A 15,596-nucleotide genomic window follows, 5' to 3' on the forward strand; every position below is an offset into this window, starting at 1 on the left:
AAGGCTGATCAACCGACTCTTCCAGAATCAGATCGGCCGCAATGTGGAGGCCTATGTGGATGACATCCTCGTTAAAAGCCTCACCACTTCATCCTTTCTGTCAGACGTGAGGGAAGTCTTTGGTGTCCTGCGAGACTCGAGGATGAAGCTGAATCCCAAGAAGTGCGTCTTCGGCGTCACCTCGGGAAAATTCTTGGGGTATCTGGTTTCCCACCGGGGAATCGAGGCCAACCCCGACAAGGTGAAAGCCATTCATGACATGTCTCCACCCCGGAACATCCGAGAAGTCCAACGGCTGAATGGACGCCTGGCCGCGCTGAATCGCTTCCTGTCCCAATCAGCTGAGAAAGCTCTGCCTTTCTTTAAGGTGCTGAAAAATGCTGACCAGTTCGCCTGGACTGAGGAGTGTCAGGCTGCTTTCGACCAGCTGAAGCAGTACTTGCATCACCTACCAACTCTCGCTTCACCTCGGCCCGAGGAGAAGCTCTACCTCTACCTCTCCGCAGCCGACGAGGCTGTCAGCGCTGTGCTCATCCGAGATGAGGGCACCCAAGTGCCGGTCTACTACGTCAGCCGAGCCCTCCGCGGGCCGGAGACCCGATACACGCAAGTGGAAAAACTTGTGCTGGGGCTCGTCCACGCAGCTCGGCGGTTGAAACCCTACTTCTTAGCCCATCCCATCTCGGTCAGGACCGACCAGCCCATTCGGCAAATATTGGTGCGACCCGAAGCTTCTGGTCGCCTCACCAAGTGGGCTGTCGAATTGGGAGAATATGACTTGTCCTACGAGCCACGCACCGCCATAAAAGCTCAAGCTTTAGCTGACTTCCTTGCTGAGCTCACCTTCACGGAAGGTCCGGAGTCCACTTCAGCCTTACCCGAGGTGTCCACCTCATCCCTGTGGGCATTGTATGTCGATGGATCCTCTAATGGAGACGGCTGCGGAGCCGGACTGCTCCTGGAAGGACCTCAGGGGGAGGTTTGCTCTTACGCCCTCCGCTTTGACTTCCCGGCCACCAACAATGAAGCCGAGTACGAGGCTCTAATCGCTGGACTCCAGCTAGCCCGCAAGCTCGGCGCCCAGCAAATCCACGTCCGCAGTGACTCCCAGCTCGTGGTACGCCAAGTTATTGGTGAGTACGAGGCCAAGGATGAGACCATGCAACGGTACCTCTCCAAAGTTCACCAACTCACCTCGTACTTCAAGTCATTCGAAATCCAAAGGATCCCTCGGTCCCAGAATAAGCGAGCCGACGCCTTATCCCGGCTGGCTTCCACTTCATTCTCTGACCTCAACAAAACCGTCTTGGTGGAGGTCCTGAGTGAACCAGGGTACGTGGAAGAGGTGGCCTGCCCCGTGCACTCTGAAGAAACTTGGATGACCCCGTTCATCCTTTTCTTAGGTCAAGGAGTCCTTCCCGAAGACCGAGCTGAAGCAAGGAAGATACAACGCAAAGCCCCTCGGTATGCGCTCCGCGAGGGAGAACTATATAAGCGCTCCTACCTCGGCCCATGGTTGAGGTGTGTCACCCCCGAGGCAGGACGCGAGGTCCTCCACGAGATCCACGAGGGCCTATGTGGGGCTCACATCGGCCACAGGATGCTGGCTAAGAAGGCTATGCTCCTGGGATATTTTTGGCCCTCACTTCGGCAAGACTCTCAGGACCTCGTTCTCGGCTGCCCTTCCTGCCAAGTCCACGCACCCGAGCACCACCAGCCTTCAAATTTCATGGTCCCCATCACTTCACCCTGGCCGTTTGAGCAATGGGGGACAGACATCATAGGTCCCTTCCCCAAAGCCGTCGGGGGTTATACTTTCTTAGTAACCGCTGTGGATTACTTCACCAAGTGGGTCGAGGCCGAGCCACTTCGGACCATCTCAGGGCTGGCCATTCAAAAATTCTTTTGGAAGTGCATTATCTGCCGCTTCGGCATACCTCAGATCATCATTTCGGACAATGGGAGACAGTTTGCCGAGAACCCATTCAAGACTTGGTGCGAGAACCTCGGCATCAAACAACACTTCACTTCGGTAGGCCACCCTCAGGCCAATGGTCAAGCAGAGAACTTCAACCGAACTCTCCTGCATGGTCTCAAGACCCGACTACACCAAGCTGGGTCATCTTGGGTGGAGGAACTCCCCAGTGTCCTGTGGTCGTATCGAACCACGCCGAGGTCAGCGACGCAAGAGACCCCATTCTCCCTGACCTACGGCGCCGAGGCGGTCATCCCGGCTGAGATCCTTACCCCCAGCCCTCGGCTGGCAGCCTATGCCGCCGAGGTGAACGACGAAGAGAGGCAGCTGGACCTCGACCTCGTCGAAGAACGAAGGAACCTCGCCTCAGCCCGGATAGCTTCTTACAAGAACACACTGGCACACTACTACAATGCCCGCGTAAAACATCGTAGATTCCAACCTGGAGACTTGGTTCTGAGAAAAAACTCGATCAGCCGAGCTGAGCCCCAAGGCAAACTGTGTCCGAAATGGGAAGGCCCCTACCGGGTTGTCGAGTCTAATCTTAAGGGATATTGTAAGTTAAGCTACCGAGATGGCTCATTAGTGCCGAGGTCTTGGCACGCCGAGAACCTCAGATTGTATTATGTTTGAATTTTTAATCAAGTTATGACTTCGGAAATTGTGTTATTCTTCAACATCGGTATTACGCTATCAAAAAATAAGGGGGACAAGCAAGGGATGAAGTCAAAGCAAAGCAAGAAATTAAAGAGCTGAGATGAGAAGAAACAGACTTTCATTCAACAGAGGTGTTACAAAAAATACAAAGCCGAGGTCTGAGTGCTGCTCAACACTTCACCTCGGCCACCCCCTTAGAGCCTACGAGCCTAAACCCCCGTATCGGCTGCATCCCCGGTCTTGGCTCCCTCCCGGGGATCCTTTTCTTCGGCCTCCTTTCCGCCGGAGTGAAGTTCATCTCCATGCTCTTTGCCGACGTCTCCTTCGACGTCGTCCCCTCCGGCTTCGTCTCCCTCAGCGTCCTCTCCTCCAGCTTCTTCCACTTCCACCTCCTCGAACACTTCGTCGAGTTCGGACAACCACTTGTTGAACTCGACCTGGACTTCGGCCAAGTTCCTTCCCGCCTGGATGCCTTCGGCCATCCGATCGCATAGCTCCTTGGAGTCCTCGTTATAGCTGGTATGGTTTTTCAGAGACTCCAAGACTTCGGAGGGGAGGTGAGCCGCAGCCTCGTCAACGGCCGATGTGAAGCCAAACATGAAGTTAGGCGTAAGTAGTTGGCCGAGGTCCTTGATGAAGGCCTCGGACTTCCGAAAAGCGTCTACGGCCGAGGCTCCGGCACCCTCGAGAGCTTGCTCGTGGGATTTCTTCACCTCGTCCCCCCTCTTCTGCTCCTCTTCGAGGGCCGATCTGAGACTGTTCATAGTAGCCGCGGCCTCCTCATCTCTCACCTCGGCCTCCTTAAGCCGTCTTTCGAGCTCGGCCTTCTCGGACTCGGACACCAACAGTTTTTTCTCCAACTTGGAGATTTGATTTTGCAGCTTGCCGGTGTCCTGTTCCTCGACCAGAGCACAGTAGCGGTGTGCCATCTCGGCCACAAAGGCCGAGGTGGAAGCTGTGGACACCATGAGGCTCTGGACCATCTCAGCCGGAGTTAGTTTCTTCATAAACTCCAAATCCCTTGGCAAAGGGGAGTGCATTACTAGCTCTTGGGCGACCCGAGGATGCTGGCACCTGTCGTTGACAGAAATCTTCCAGTCCGGGCACCAATGCCCGCCGGGGTGCGTCTTGTCGTCTCCGCGAAACACTGGGGGGCTATGGAAACGATTCCATAGCGAGGTCCCCGACACCGGGTTGACTGGAGGCTTCAGCTGCTTGCCTCGGCCAGAAGGAGGTGTGACTGTTGTGACAACTCCAAGGGGAACTCCCTCTGGCACGGACGAGGTGGACCCCGTAGCAGCGGTGGCCGAGCTGCTTTGACCAACCGGGGTGGGAGTGCTCTTGGCCGCCGAGGTCTTGGCAGCCTGCCCTTGCGATTTCTTCTTCGGCGGAGGTGCCGACGTCTCATCAGAGCTCTTCCTCTTCTGCCTTTTGGCCACTTCGGACGAGCCCGATACGACGATGTCGGACAGTTTAGTCACTGCACAAGAAACAAATATTATCATATGTCTTAGCCGAAGTGAAAGCAAAGTTATGAAAGAAAATTACAAGGAATCTTAAGTTTGGTGGAAGTGAAGGGAGCTCTGTCAGGACGGAGCAAAGCTCGGCTGATTCCCCCGTCAACCAGCACGGCTTCGGGGTAGTCCAGACTGTATATCCGAAGTCCCGACCTCATCAGCTTCTGGAAGTCCTCCTCCTTGGCATCCCCAGCGGAAGGATCGGCCTTCGCTTTGATTGGCCTCCACCAGAAACCTCTAGGGAAGTCCACTTCGGACACAAAGAAGAAGTCGCGTTTCCAATTCTTGATCGAGCTGGGAGAACCGACCACCAACTTCGGAATGGCATTGTTCCGGTTGCTGACAAAAAACCATCCCTTGTCTGTCCCGTGCGCCTTAAGGGTATAACATCGGCGGAAGAGGTCGACAGAGGGAGCCACCTCCTGATGTCGGCACAGCATCTCGAACCCTATAATGATGCGGATCGCGTTCGGGGCGAGTTGGGTAATCCTCACGCCGAAGTGACGAAGCAAGTCCCTGAAGAACCTTGACGTGGGCATCCTCAGCCCGGCCTCTAACTGTTGGACATAGATGGCCACTGTGCCCAAGGGGGGCTTTTCGGCTGAGTCATCAGCTCCGGCCGGAATGATCTCGTACCCCGACCGGAAAGGGTACTTGTTCATCACCTTCACGGCCCTATCTCTTCGGATGCGACTTCTAAACTTCGGCATCTTGCCGAAGTCGATGTTGGCTAGGTCCTCGGGAGCGACAGGCTCCAGGGCGTCCTCGTCGTGTGGTGTCTCGACGCCGAGCTCCTCGTTGTAGTCCACCTCGGAACCACCCTCGCTCATCTCGGATGACTCCAACTCCGAGGCTGCCCCACTGGCTCCCGCCTCGGTTGATCCCTTCTCAGAACTCGGGGTCGACCCTTCCGAACTAGATGTCGTCGCTTCTTCCCCAGGATCCGGCCTCACCTCGGTCAGGTGGCTCGGAGTTATGGTCTCTTTGTGGGTCTTAGCCGTTTTGGCCATGGGTGAAAGACGAAATAAGAAAGAAGAAGGGTACTTACTATTGCCTACGGAACTGGACGAAGTGGATGACCTCGGATCTGATCTCGGCTACTACTCCGATCTCGGCTACTATATTGACCTCGGCTACGCTCGCGAACTTTGCGGGTCTCGGATGAAAATGAAAGGTGTGAGAAGTGCGATGAGGGGGACCCCCCCTATTTATAAGGGTTTGGGGAGAATCCGAAGAGGCGGCAAGAATGCGAAAGGACGGCCACGTTCGAATTCAAAACGTCGTGCCTCCCTCTCTCCTCATTAATACCCCGTCCTTTCAGCTGACACCCTCTGCACGAAACGTCCCACTACTTCACGACGCGACGGTTACCAGTGACCACATCCTGTCAACTGACACGTCCACGTGTCGCGTCCCCGCATCTTCCGGGGCAGTTTCGGGACTCCGGCTCTCTACGACTTCGGCACAAGGAAGCCTCGGAACCTCCCTAGCCCGGAGCTCCCGAGGCTTGGGGGGCTTATTGAGGATGCTCACCTCGGCCACCCCGCATGTCCGAGGTGACCTCACCTCGTCCGACATCAGAGCTCACCCGTGCCTCGGGCATATCCCTTAAGCTCGGCCGGATCCCTAGTCTACCGTGTAGGTGACCTCGGCACCTCCACCTCAGCTGCACGCGGATGAGGCAAGTCACCTGACATCATCCGGGAACAGTGCTTTATCTGAAAAGCACTGTCGCACTTAATGACTACTGCAAAGGACTCCTCGTCACCCTGTCCAGGCGGCTACAGTGTCAGAGTCAGGCCCCCTGACAGGGAACAGAGCCGTAATGGCAGGGCATGGGTCCCACCGACATAAGACCTCCGTCCTGCCCTCCACTCTCGCTCTATAAATACCCCACACACTACAACAAGTAAGCACACACTGTTCATTTGCTCATACTCTAGCATTTTCTCGTTCTCATACTAACTTAATCGTCGGAGTGATACCAGGGGAGAAGCCCCGCCATCCACTTCGGACAAGAAGGTTGACTTCGGACACACGAATTCACCTCACCTCATCTCAGAGAGGACTGATTCAGGGCGGCTCAGCTACCAACCAAAAATCGCCTCTTCAGTTAGAATTGGGGGAAGTAGATAGACTGGAAACTAGGATGAGTACGACCGAAACAGAAGCTCTACATCTGCAATATCCACAGCTTTGTTCACAACATGGTGTCCTGCAATTCAGCATTGCAATTACAAGGGACAAGCACGAACCATGGGTTGGCATTGGTATCTGTCTAATAGGAGGAGCTCAGGGAACACACACAGGCTGGGCAATGCGTGAAACCAGTTCAGGATCTTTTTTGCTGGATGAAGCATTAGCTCTAAAATTGGCAATGTGTAAAGTTGCTGGAATGCAACACAGGGTGGTCCAATTCCAAGTTCAGAATCAGCAGCTCCTCAACCTTATTCAATCCAAACAAGCACGGGATATCAGATTAGCAACTGTGGTGGAGGATATTGTTCAACTTAGACTTTTGTTTCATATGTGCTCCTTTTGTCTAGTTCAAAATGATAACTATCATCTAAGCTCCAAGCTTAGTTCTTATGCTTTAGGCATTATTTTTGATGAGGAACTTTTGTTTCCTTAGTGGTTAAATGACCGCTTGTATAGTTTCATCGAGCCTTTGCTCGTACTTGTACATCTTTTGAAAAGGAATACAACCATATATCGTTTCGGGAAAAAAAAAAAAAAAAAGATAACTTTTGGGATAATTTCAGAATCTTCCCCTGAGGTTTTTGACAATTTCACTGAACTCCACTAAAGTTTAAAAAATTACACTTATCTCCCTTGTTTTGATAGTTTTAGTAACAAAATCTTAAAATAATTTTTGAATTGAATGCCCAAACATGCCCTTATGGAATGAGAACATGCCCTTATGGAATGAGTTTTAATTTATTTTCCTATACAATTATAAGATTATTTAGTATAATTCATATCTACTATTTGATAAACAACTATAATAATAATTTTATTACTATGATATGATATTTTTGATGATATTTTATTATGGATTTAGATTTATAAAATAGAAAATAAAATATTAAAATAATTCATTTTGAGTTTATAAATTTTTGGAGTAGTGGGATTATCATAATTTGGTAGTGCTTTTGGGTCATTTTTTTATTTATTATTAAGTTTAATACCAATAAATAGAAAATAAAAATCAGCAAAAACATTGGACTACATATAAAATTAACTCGTAAAAAAAAATCACTAGTTTGGCATTTGGTTATAATAGAAACCTAGAGACAATAGTGGTAGTTCTATAGTTTTATTGATGAAAAGTTTAAAAAAAGGAAGAAGAAGGAAAAAGAATGAAAAAATAAATTTAAAACTCATTCTAAGTATAAGCATACCAAATAAGAGAATTTCATTAAAATATTTAAGAGTAAAATTATTATTTTAAATGATAAGGGAGGTATGTATAATTTTTTCAACATCAAGGGAGCTCAGTGAAATTATTAGAAACTTCAGGGGAGGTTTTTGAAATTATCCCATAACTTTTTTAACCAAATATTATCACACTACTACAGGAACTTTAGATAGAATATAGGAGTAGCTATTAGCCAAATACTAAGGAATAAGTTTAACAATAGATTCCCTAGGAAATCATCGTGATTTACCCATTGTCAAAGTGGGAAAGGGGCAGAAATGATTTTCAACACAATTATTCTTAAACGGTGTAACATCTTATAAATAAGTTATAATTCATTATTAACTATTTGTACAACGCAATTATTATGTATGAGTGCCATATGACTTGTAATCAAATGTCGCACCATTATTATAAAATTATAAAAATAAATTTGAATAAGTTATAATTTGTTCAAACTGTATTACATCATTCAAGAACAGCTATACCTGCTCCTTTTATCCTTCCCCTCGTAGAAGCACGCTAATGCAAAATTACCCGTGTTGTAGTTTTTTTTTTTCTTTTTTTTTAATCTTCAAAGTATTTTCCTGTCAAGTCCAATAATAGTGATTCATGTAACTCTGGCATCCCATAATGCCCATGCCAGGCAAAGTTGTTTCTCCCACACAGAGGTGTTATGATTAGTGATGGCCGCATGCTCTTCCCCAATAATTTTTCCCTACATCATTGCCCTCAATTTAGCAATTGAAATGAAAGTTGCTCGAGCCAACGAGAGTAGAAAGTAACTTCAGTAAAAGATTGAATAGTTTCAAGATAATGCCTTTCAAATTTACTAAAGAAAAGTTTGATGCTTTTAACAAAAATGGACCACATCCATATGGTAGCACTTATTAGCTTTGTTATTCCTTTAATGACATCTTAGTTGAGAAGATGTGCCACATCTAGAGCTTTTATATAGGGATTAAATTTACGAATTCGTCACCACTAAGACATAGGATGTTATAGGAAAGCAATAATAAATATGCATATAGAAAACCAGTAGTCACAAGTCAATCTTACAGATCATGATATGGCATCTATATATAATTGTTGATTTGTTGTCAATTTGTCACTCCCTTTTGGTAGGTATTTCTAGTTGTGAGTCTTAATATTAACTCTTGAGATTCCTCCTACGATGACTGGTTTTAAAATGCAGGGAGTGAAAAAAAGCTATTAATTTTGATCAAAGCATTCATCTTCTTGTAAAAAAAAAGTTTACAAATTTTGATAACTGAAGTTTAGACCAAAATGAAAATGTTGAGAATATAAATTAAGTATCAGGTTCAAATGTATCACCTGTCACGCCAGCGTGCACCAACCTACAAAGACAGTTATGACAGCCAGACCATTCTCATTCCCATGATTCCATTTCATGCCTAGTATTCATATTCTTCTTCTTCTGGTGCGACTGAATCAAAATTCACGAAGAGATTAAGGTGAAGGAGACCAGAGAATTGATCAGAACAACGATGGCAGTTGCTAATGAGAAACCACCAATGTCTGAAGTTAAGGTTTGGAGTTTCTGTAGATTGCCTTTCTGGCAATCCACCAATAATGCAGCTGCCGGTGGTGGTGGTGGTGGCAGTGGCTCTTCATCCTTGCAGCAAAACCATCTTGCTGCTGCTGATCATCAACCTTCCATCAAGGTCGCTTCTGTGGCCAAGTCCTTTCTTCCTACTCGCCGTAGACTCGGTCTTGATCCCCCCAACAAGCTCTATTTTCCCTGTATGTGGGCTAATCTTTTTTCATTGATGCATACTTCATTCTCTCTGATGCTCTACATATATGTGCGTGAATCTGAGGTGGTACATTTTTATGTGTGTCTTCATTGCCAATGAATCCTACGTTTTTAACCACTTTAGTGCTCTCTTTTTCTGTCAGTGAATTGCTTTCTTTTCCTGCTATCTGTCAGTTTTACGGGCTTACCAAATTTACCAAAAGATGTATGTTTGCTTATTGGAAAACCTTCGAAGTTTCTGCTAGTGTACAGAGGTCTTTGCTTTCTTGTTTTCCTCACTGATTTTCGTGTTGGAACTGTTCTTGGTTGGTACAAGATGAACCTGGTAAACAAGTCAAAAGCGCAATTCGGATTAGAAACATCACCAAGACTCATGTTGCCTTCAAGGTATTATATACCGCTTTATTTTGCTTTTGTATTAATTTTGTTGTCACAAGAACAAAATTTGTGATGCATCGATTTTTTGAGTTTCTATGCAGTCATCAAACTCTGTAATAATGAAAGATTTCACGAATGTATCATTTGGAAATGCTAGCATCAGATCACTAGCTTGAGGCTAATTGTATTCTTGATTGGATTACTTGTTGCAGAATCTGGAGATGAAAGTTTGAATTTAGGCCTTGTTGTTCAATGATTAAAGAAACATGGCCACTAAATTTCAAAGTAATGATGACCATGTTTGATTAAGTATAGGAAATCTTCAATTCAGAAATGTTTGCATCAATGAAAGGAAATCTTCTAAACCTTTTAGAAGTTTATGTAATCAGATATGGTATAAAAAAAGAAGAAGTATTCCTGAAAAAGGAAATGTTCAATTGACAAATGAATGAAGGCACAATGTGTATGTATGTCTTGCTGAGTCTGCATTTGGTACTCATCGAATTAGACAAAATCGATTTTGCAGAAAAAGGAAAAGATTTGCTCCATTCATTTACTGAATGCTAAACCAATTTTAGCGAAAGAAAGTTATCATTTGCCCTTGAGAGTTAATATAGTTCGAATGCAAGAGTTCAGTTTGGAGGACATAATCCATTCCCTATAGTAAAAAACAACAGATATGTTGTGTATTTCATTGCACAGTAATCTAATTGCAATCTTGCTGTTGCTTTAATTAGTTCCAAACAACTGCACCAAAGAGTTGTTACATGCGTCCTCCGGGAGGCATACTTGCTCCTGATGAGAGTCTAATTGCCACAGGTAATTTCACCCTTGATCAGTATCATTCTTCATTTACATTGTGCTACACATGGATTCACCAGCATTTGGACAATAAGGGTGTACAGATCTTCTCTTCATGCAAAATTCTGAGGTGCTTTTAATCTCTGATTGAACAGTTTTCAAGTTTGTGGAGCCTCCAGAGTCCAATGACAAACTGGATGGTCTAAAGAGCAGGGTCAAGTTCAAGATCATGAGCTTGAAAGTAAAGGGAGATATGGATTATGTACCAGAGCTGGTAATTTGTTTTACCTTCCTTCATCTGTTATCAAGTTGGTGTTTTTGGTTTCATAGTTCCACTTGATCATGATAATAACTTAATTGCTAAGAGTGGTCAGATATGAATTATTAGCTTCAAGAAAATTGTTGATTGGCAATAATATGATTGCATACCTGTTTTCTGTACTAATCTGCAACATGCTAACTCAATTGTATTGTCTCCCCTCTCCTTTTTATGTTTTTCTCCCCCTTTGTTTTTCTAAGTTATGGTATAAAAAATGGAACAAGAACCATGGGAGTGTCATTTAAGGTACATTATTGTTACCAATCACCAAATGTGTACAGATTCTTTTTCCCTGTTGCCAATGGTAACCTTTGCCAGTAATTGGGAGGATTTTTATTAACCATGAAAAAATTCCACTCGTGATTGAAAACTAAGGATAGGCAAAACTGGAAGAGACTTGAACAGGGAAGAACTTTCTGAAGACATTTAGTTCTAGTTGAGTTGCAAAAGAAATCAAAAGTATTCCTTTCTTTTTAAACTAATATGGGAAGGTAGGTAAGGCAAAACATTCCCTTTCATGATTCATTACAATATTCAAGAACCTGAACATGATGGTTGGGAATTTGTTTCATAGCCCAGAACCTGTAGAATTTTAAGGAAGAATTTATTACATTGTCACATTCATAGATGAATGCTTATTAAATTGTTTATTTGTACCATATCTGGATGCTTAGTGGTGATGAACTATCAGTGCTAATGATTACATTCCAAAAGATCCCAATCATCTTAGCATCATTTGTTTGCCATTTTCTTCCATTTTTTGTGCCTATCTTTAATTACTTAACTCTTTACAATCTTTTGGCATGTATATACATTAGAAGTTGATGCTGCAATTAGTTTTAAGCAGGAAGAGAAAAGAATATCCACTTTGATTAATACTTCTTAATTACCTCCTTCAGTGATAATTGAAGTCATTTGCAAAGTTACATGCCTCATTTTCCCCACTTTTCAAAAGTTATCACCCATTGGTCTATGCTTCCAAGCTCAGATTCCAGTAACAATGCAAAAAACTGGACGATTCAACCAAAGGATAATTGATTCGCTTAATGTCCATATTATTACAATCAAAAAGTGCCAATCAACTCGATGCAGTTCGATGAATGGCTGTGTAATTTTGTTGTCCACTGAGTGTATAATCCAGTTCTTGATAATGATATGTACACAACAGTAATTTCCCGGACGAGTTAATCATATTGGTTCTTATGTTTATGATCTTTTTCCCTCTATTCTCCATTTTTGCAAATCCATTTCTGTAATTAACTTGCCGTTACTGATAACAAATGCAGTTTGATGAGCAGAGGGATCAAGTTGCTGTTGAACAGATTCTGCGGGTTGTTTTCCTGGAGCCTGATCATCCTACCCCAGTAAGTACATTTTTAATTCATCAGATCAAATTAGCTGTATCTTGAATCAATGAACTCAGATCATGTTAGTCATTTTTCTGGAATCCGTATAATCACATTCTGATTCAATGAGAGGTTAAATTTTTCTCTCAAGGCACTCGAAAAACTGAATCGTCAGCTAGCTGAGGCTGAGGCTGAGCTTGAGATACGCAAAAGGCCTCCTCCAGAGGACAAAGGTCCAAGAGTTCTTGGGGAAGGTCTTGTCATTGATGAATGGGTAAGTTGTTTCAACAGATTGATGTTTTGCTACGTTTGTGGTCTTATTGCTTTATCTGATTGCCTAATTTGTGTTTTCTGTGCTGGTTTTTGTAGAAGGAAAGGAGGGAAAGATATCTTGCAAGACAACTGGTCGAAGGAGTTGATTCAGTATAAGCTGCTATACTTTCCTTCCACTGATGCAGAACAGAAAACTGGAGTGAAAGTGAAATCACAGGCAACAGAATCCGGAATTTATGAGTTCAACATGCTATTTCAGGGATTCAATGAAGCATAATAGAGAGAACTATTTTGCTTCCCTTTTGATATCAGAATAACTATATGATTCAAGGATTGTCTCCTGGCTGAGACTTTTGTTACATGTATATAAAGAGGATTAGCTAGTAGGATTGTTCTTCATCTATGAGCACTGGTTTTCTCCTCCAAATTTTTGCTTCCTCCAATTTGAAAATCTTATGTGCCTATTTTTCTATGTTCCTGTAGTTTTGGGGCCATGTAACAGGTTATTGTCATGTGTGGAAAATGCACCAAAAAGACCTAAACAATTCAGGCAACAAGAAATCAATAACAATAATATTGCAAATGGTATCCTGTGCTAAGCTATGGCCTGACAACTTGAAAGCATTAACAGTTGCTGGAGATTTGATCTACCAAAAATCTTTCAGCTTTTTCACTTTTGTAGTCACTAGTTGATTCGTATCAAATACCACTGGTATGTTATACTTTTGAACTCATGCTATAATACGCAAGTCTCTTTCTAATCATTATGTTTTGAAATTGTGTGGTTAGTGCTTCATTTATATAATAGTACTAATACTTCGTGGAACTGATAAACTATGTCCCATTGAACTCCACTGGATTTGTTGAAAAAGTTCCACCACCCTTTTTCTGCAGACTAATGAGAGAAAAAGGCAGGCTGCTTTACTTGTGCCAACATTATGCTTGTTTTTATAGCACTTTAATTGGAGATCTTTATCACAATAAGATAAAATTGAGTTTGGAAGCTTTTTTCATGGGCAGGCACAATAAAATTCTAACGTTGCCACCTGCCCGAGTTGATGATATTATAGCTTCAAGCATACTTTCTATAGACAAAGTTAAATCCAAACTCACATCTTATCATTCGTCATAAAGAGCATAGAATAAGAATCCCATTTTGGATTATAATTACTTCCACTCTTGACAAACATATGTTGTGCTTAGATCACACCACAAAATATCTTGAAAGGTAACTGCTAATTTTGTTCCATTCTCTCCTAGGGATTCCAAATAAGAGTTTTTGATAATTTTTTCATTTTACTTTTATTAGATCTGAATTTTTTCAAATTTTGATTATCAAATCCGAAATTTCTTGGATCTATTCGACAAATCTCACCATAATATCTAAACTTGAAACAGCTAATCAGCAGATCCGGCGATTGAAAGCATGCACAGATGTTCGTGGATTACAATTATTTTATCTTATTTTTTATATTTGGAGTTTAACAATGTAATTTTTATTGTTCTTCAAATCTAGAATATCCTTATTGTAGATCTATTTTTTGATAACTATGTATGTTTGATGATGTAATTTCTATCATTAGCGCAGATTTTAATGAAATTATGATATTTTATAAACAAAAAAAAATTTTCGAACTTAGCCTTGCGTGCTTATGTGACAGATTAAATTAAAGTTGAGTTAAATTGCTAAAAAGGAGAAGATACAAGTCGTCGTTATCATTTTCTAAGGAGAAAAGTTGTCATTGCCATCACATCACTCCATTTCTTAATTACTATTTATTGAGTATCTTTAGAGACTTTTGAGGAAGTGGATGGCATTGCATACCTAATTTGCATTAAACATTACAAAAAAAAATCAAATCGTATCCTCCCCACAAATATAGAGTAAGCCCAATAAGCATCGGGTCATTTTCAACTTTTGTTGGATCGGATGTCATTTGATTTTTATTATTTTTTAAAACTCGTCCAGGCCCACTTCGCCAAGAAACTACTTGAAGGTGGCAGCCTCATCTTTGTTCGTGTGGGTCCTTAAGTTGAATTGGATAATTTGGATTTTGGATGAATTATTGGAAAGTTGAACACATTTATCCTCTAAGAATATAAGCTTAATCCATACAGCATGATTATATATATATATATGTAAATACGTACTTATTTTTTATTTTTTGGAATTAAATTAGCTACTAAAATGAATGTTTAAGATGAACAAATTGTTGAATTATATATGTTTTGTGTATGTAAATGTAGACGCATAAAGGCACTTAAACAGAAACGATAACATATTCAAAAATTTAATTATCAAAAAATGTATATAATTGTTTAGCTTATAATCAATTGGGATAACTTAATTAACTATGGCTAAAACTTCCACAATTTATTCTTGATCTCATCCTATAGTTTCTCATGAAGAAAAATACAGACAACACTGTCCTATGAAACTCTCATGGAACATCTGTCCATCGTACAGGTTTACTTAATACGTTTTACCTCTCCGTATGATTGATGAACTATCATATGAAGCGGAGTTTACTCAACGAGAGTAGCTGATTGCAGGTTCGCTTGTCATATATACATATATATATGTATGCAACACTGCATTGTGGGATTGTAATGAGTGGCAATAATTACAGACAATTAATTATAGCTTGAAAAGGACAATAGTCTCTAGCCTATTTGTTTTTTCTTTTTGCTTTTGGAGAAGTTTGGTCTTTTCTACATATAAAGTGTAAGCTTATTGATCAGTTGCCAAGTGTTTCACTCGACCATTTGATAATCTTTTGAGCACAAATCCAATAATTCAATCACTTGAAAAAGAATGATTTGTCACTTTCATTTATGAGCACCATTGGAATAATTCAATATTATTTTTTCAACCAAAAAATAAAAGATTCCAATGTCAATTCAATTGAGGTTATCGCCATGGAATCTTTGGTCCCCTATGATATGATGGATTGATGGGCAATGAAGACTTCCACTTCAACAAGGAAAGATAAGATACAAATCAATAATTGAAGGTGTGTAACGGGTATCAACAGGACTTGACGGGTATCAATAGGACTTATAGAAAAAGGTTGTACATTGTGTCACTGTCATCCCTTATAATTTACAACACAAAATATTGCTACTCAAATAGAG

The 15,596-nt window shown here is 42.5% G+C and overlaps 1 protein-coding gene across 1 annotated transcript; it reads left to right on the forward strand.

Annotated features, from left to right (window-relative positions):
* Window positions 1–8,932: 8,932 nt before the first annotated feature.
* On the forward strand, window positions 8,933–12,836 carry LOC113772235 (vesicle-associated protein 4-2-like). The gene is made up of 7 exons (XM_027316829.1): window positions 8,933–9,331; window positions 9,661–9,731; window positions 10,460–10,541; window positions 10,679–10,797; window positions 12,129–12,206; window positions 12,340–12,462; window positions 12,558–12,836. Exons 1-7 carry the CDS (start codon window positions 9,076–9,078, stop codon window positions 12,615–12,617), a joined length of 789 nt encoding a protein of 262 aa, XP_027172630.1. The 5' UTR covers window positions 8,933–9,075; the 3' UTR covers window positions 12,618–12,836.
* The last annotated feature ends 2,760 nt before the right edge of the window (window positions 12,837–15,596 follow it).

Source organism: Coffea eugenioides, chromosome 5, assembly GCF_003713205.1.
Source record: "Coffea eugenioides isolate CCC68of chromosome 5, Ceug_1.0, whole genome shotgun sequence".
Taxonomy (NCBI): domain Eukaryota; kingdom Viridiplantae; phylum Streptophyta; class Magnoliopsida; order Gentianales; family Rubiaceae; genus Coffea; species Coffea eugenioides.

Excerpts from the sequence above, each read along its gene's own strand:
- LOC113772235 (XM_027316829.1), top strand. The coding sequence starts at position 9,076 with ATGGCAGTTGCTAATGAGAAACCACCAATGTCTGAAGTTAAGGTTTGG. Across the intron at positions 10,798-12,128 it reads TGGATTATGTACCAGAGCTG|TTTGATGAGCAGAGGGATCA; the intron begins GTAATTTGTTTT and ends TAACAAATGCAG. Across the intron at positions 12,463-12,557 it reads GTCTTGTCATTGATGAATGG|AAGGAAAGGAGGGAAAGATA; the intron begins GTAAGTTGTTTC and ends TGGTTTTTGTAG.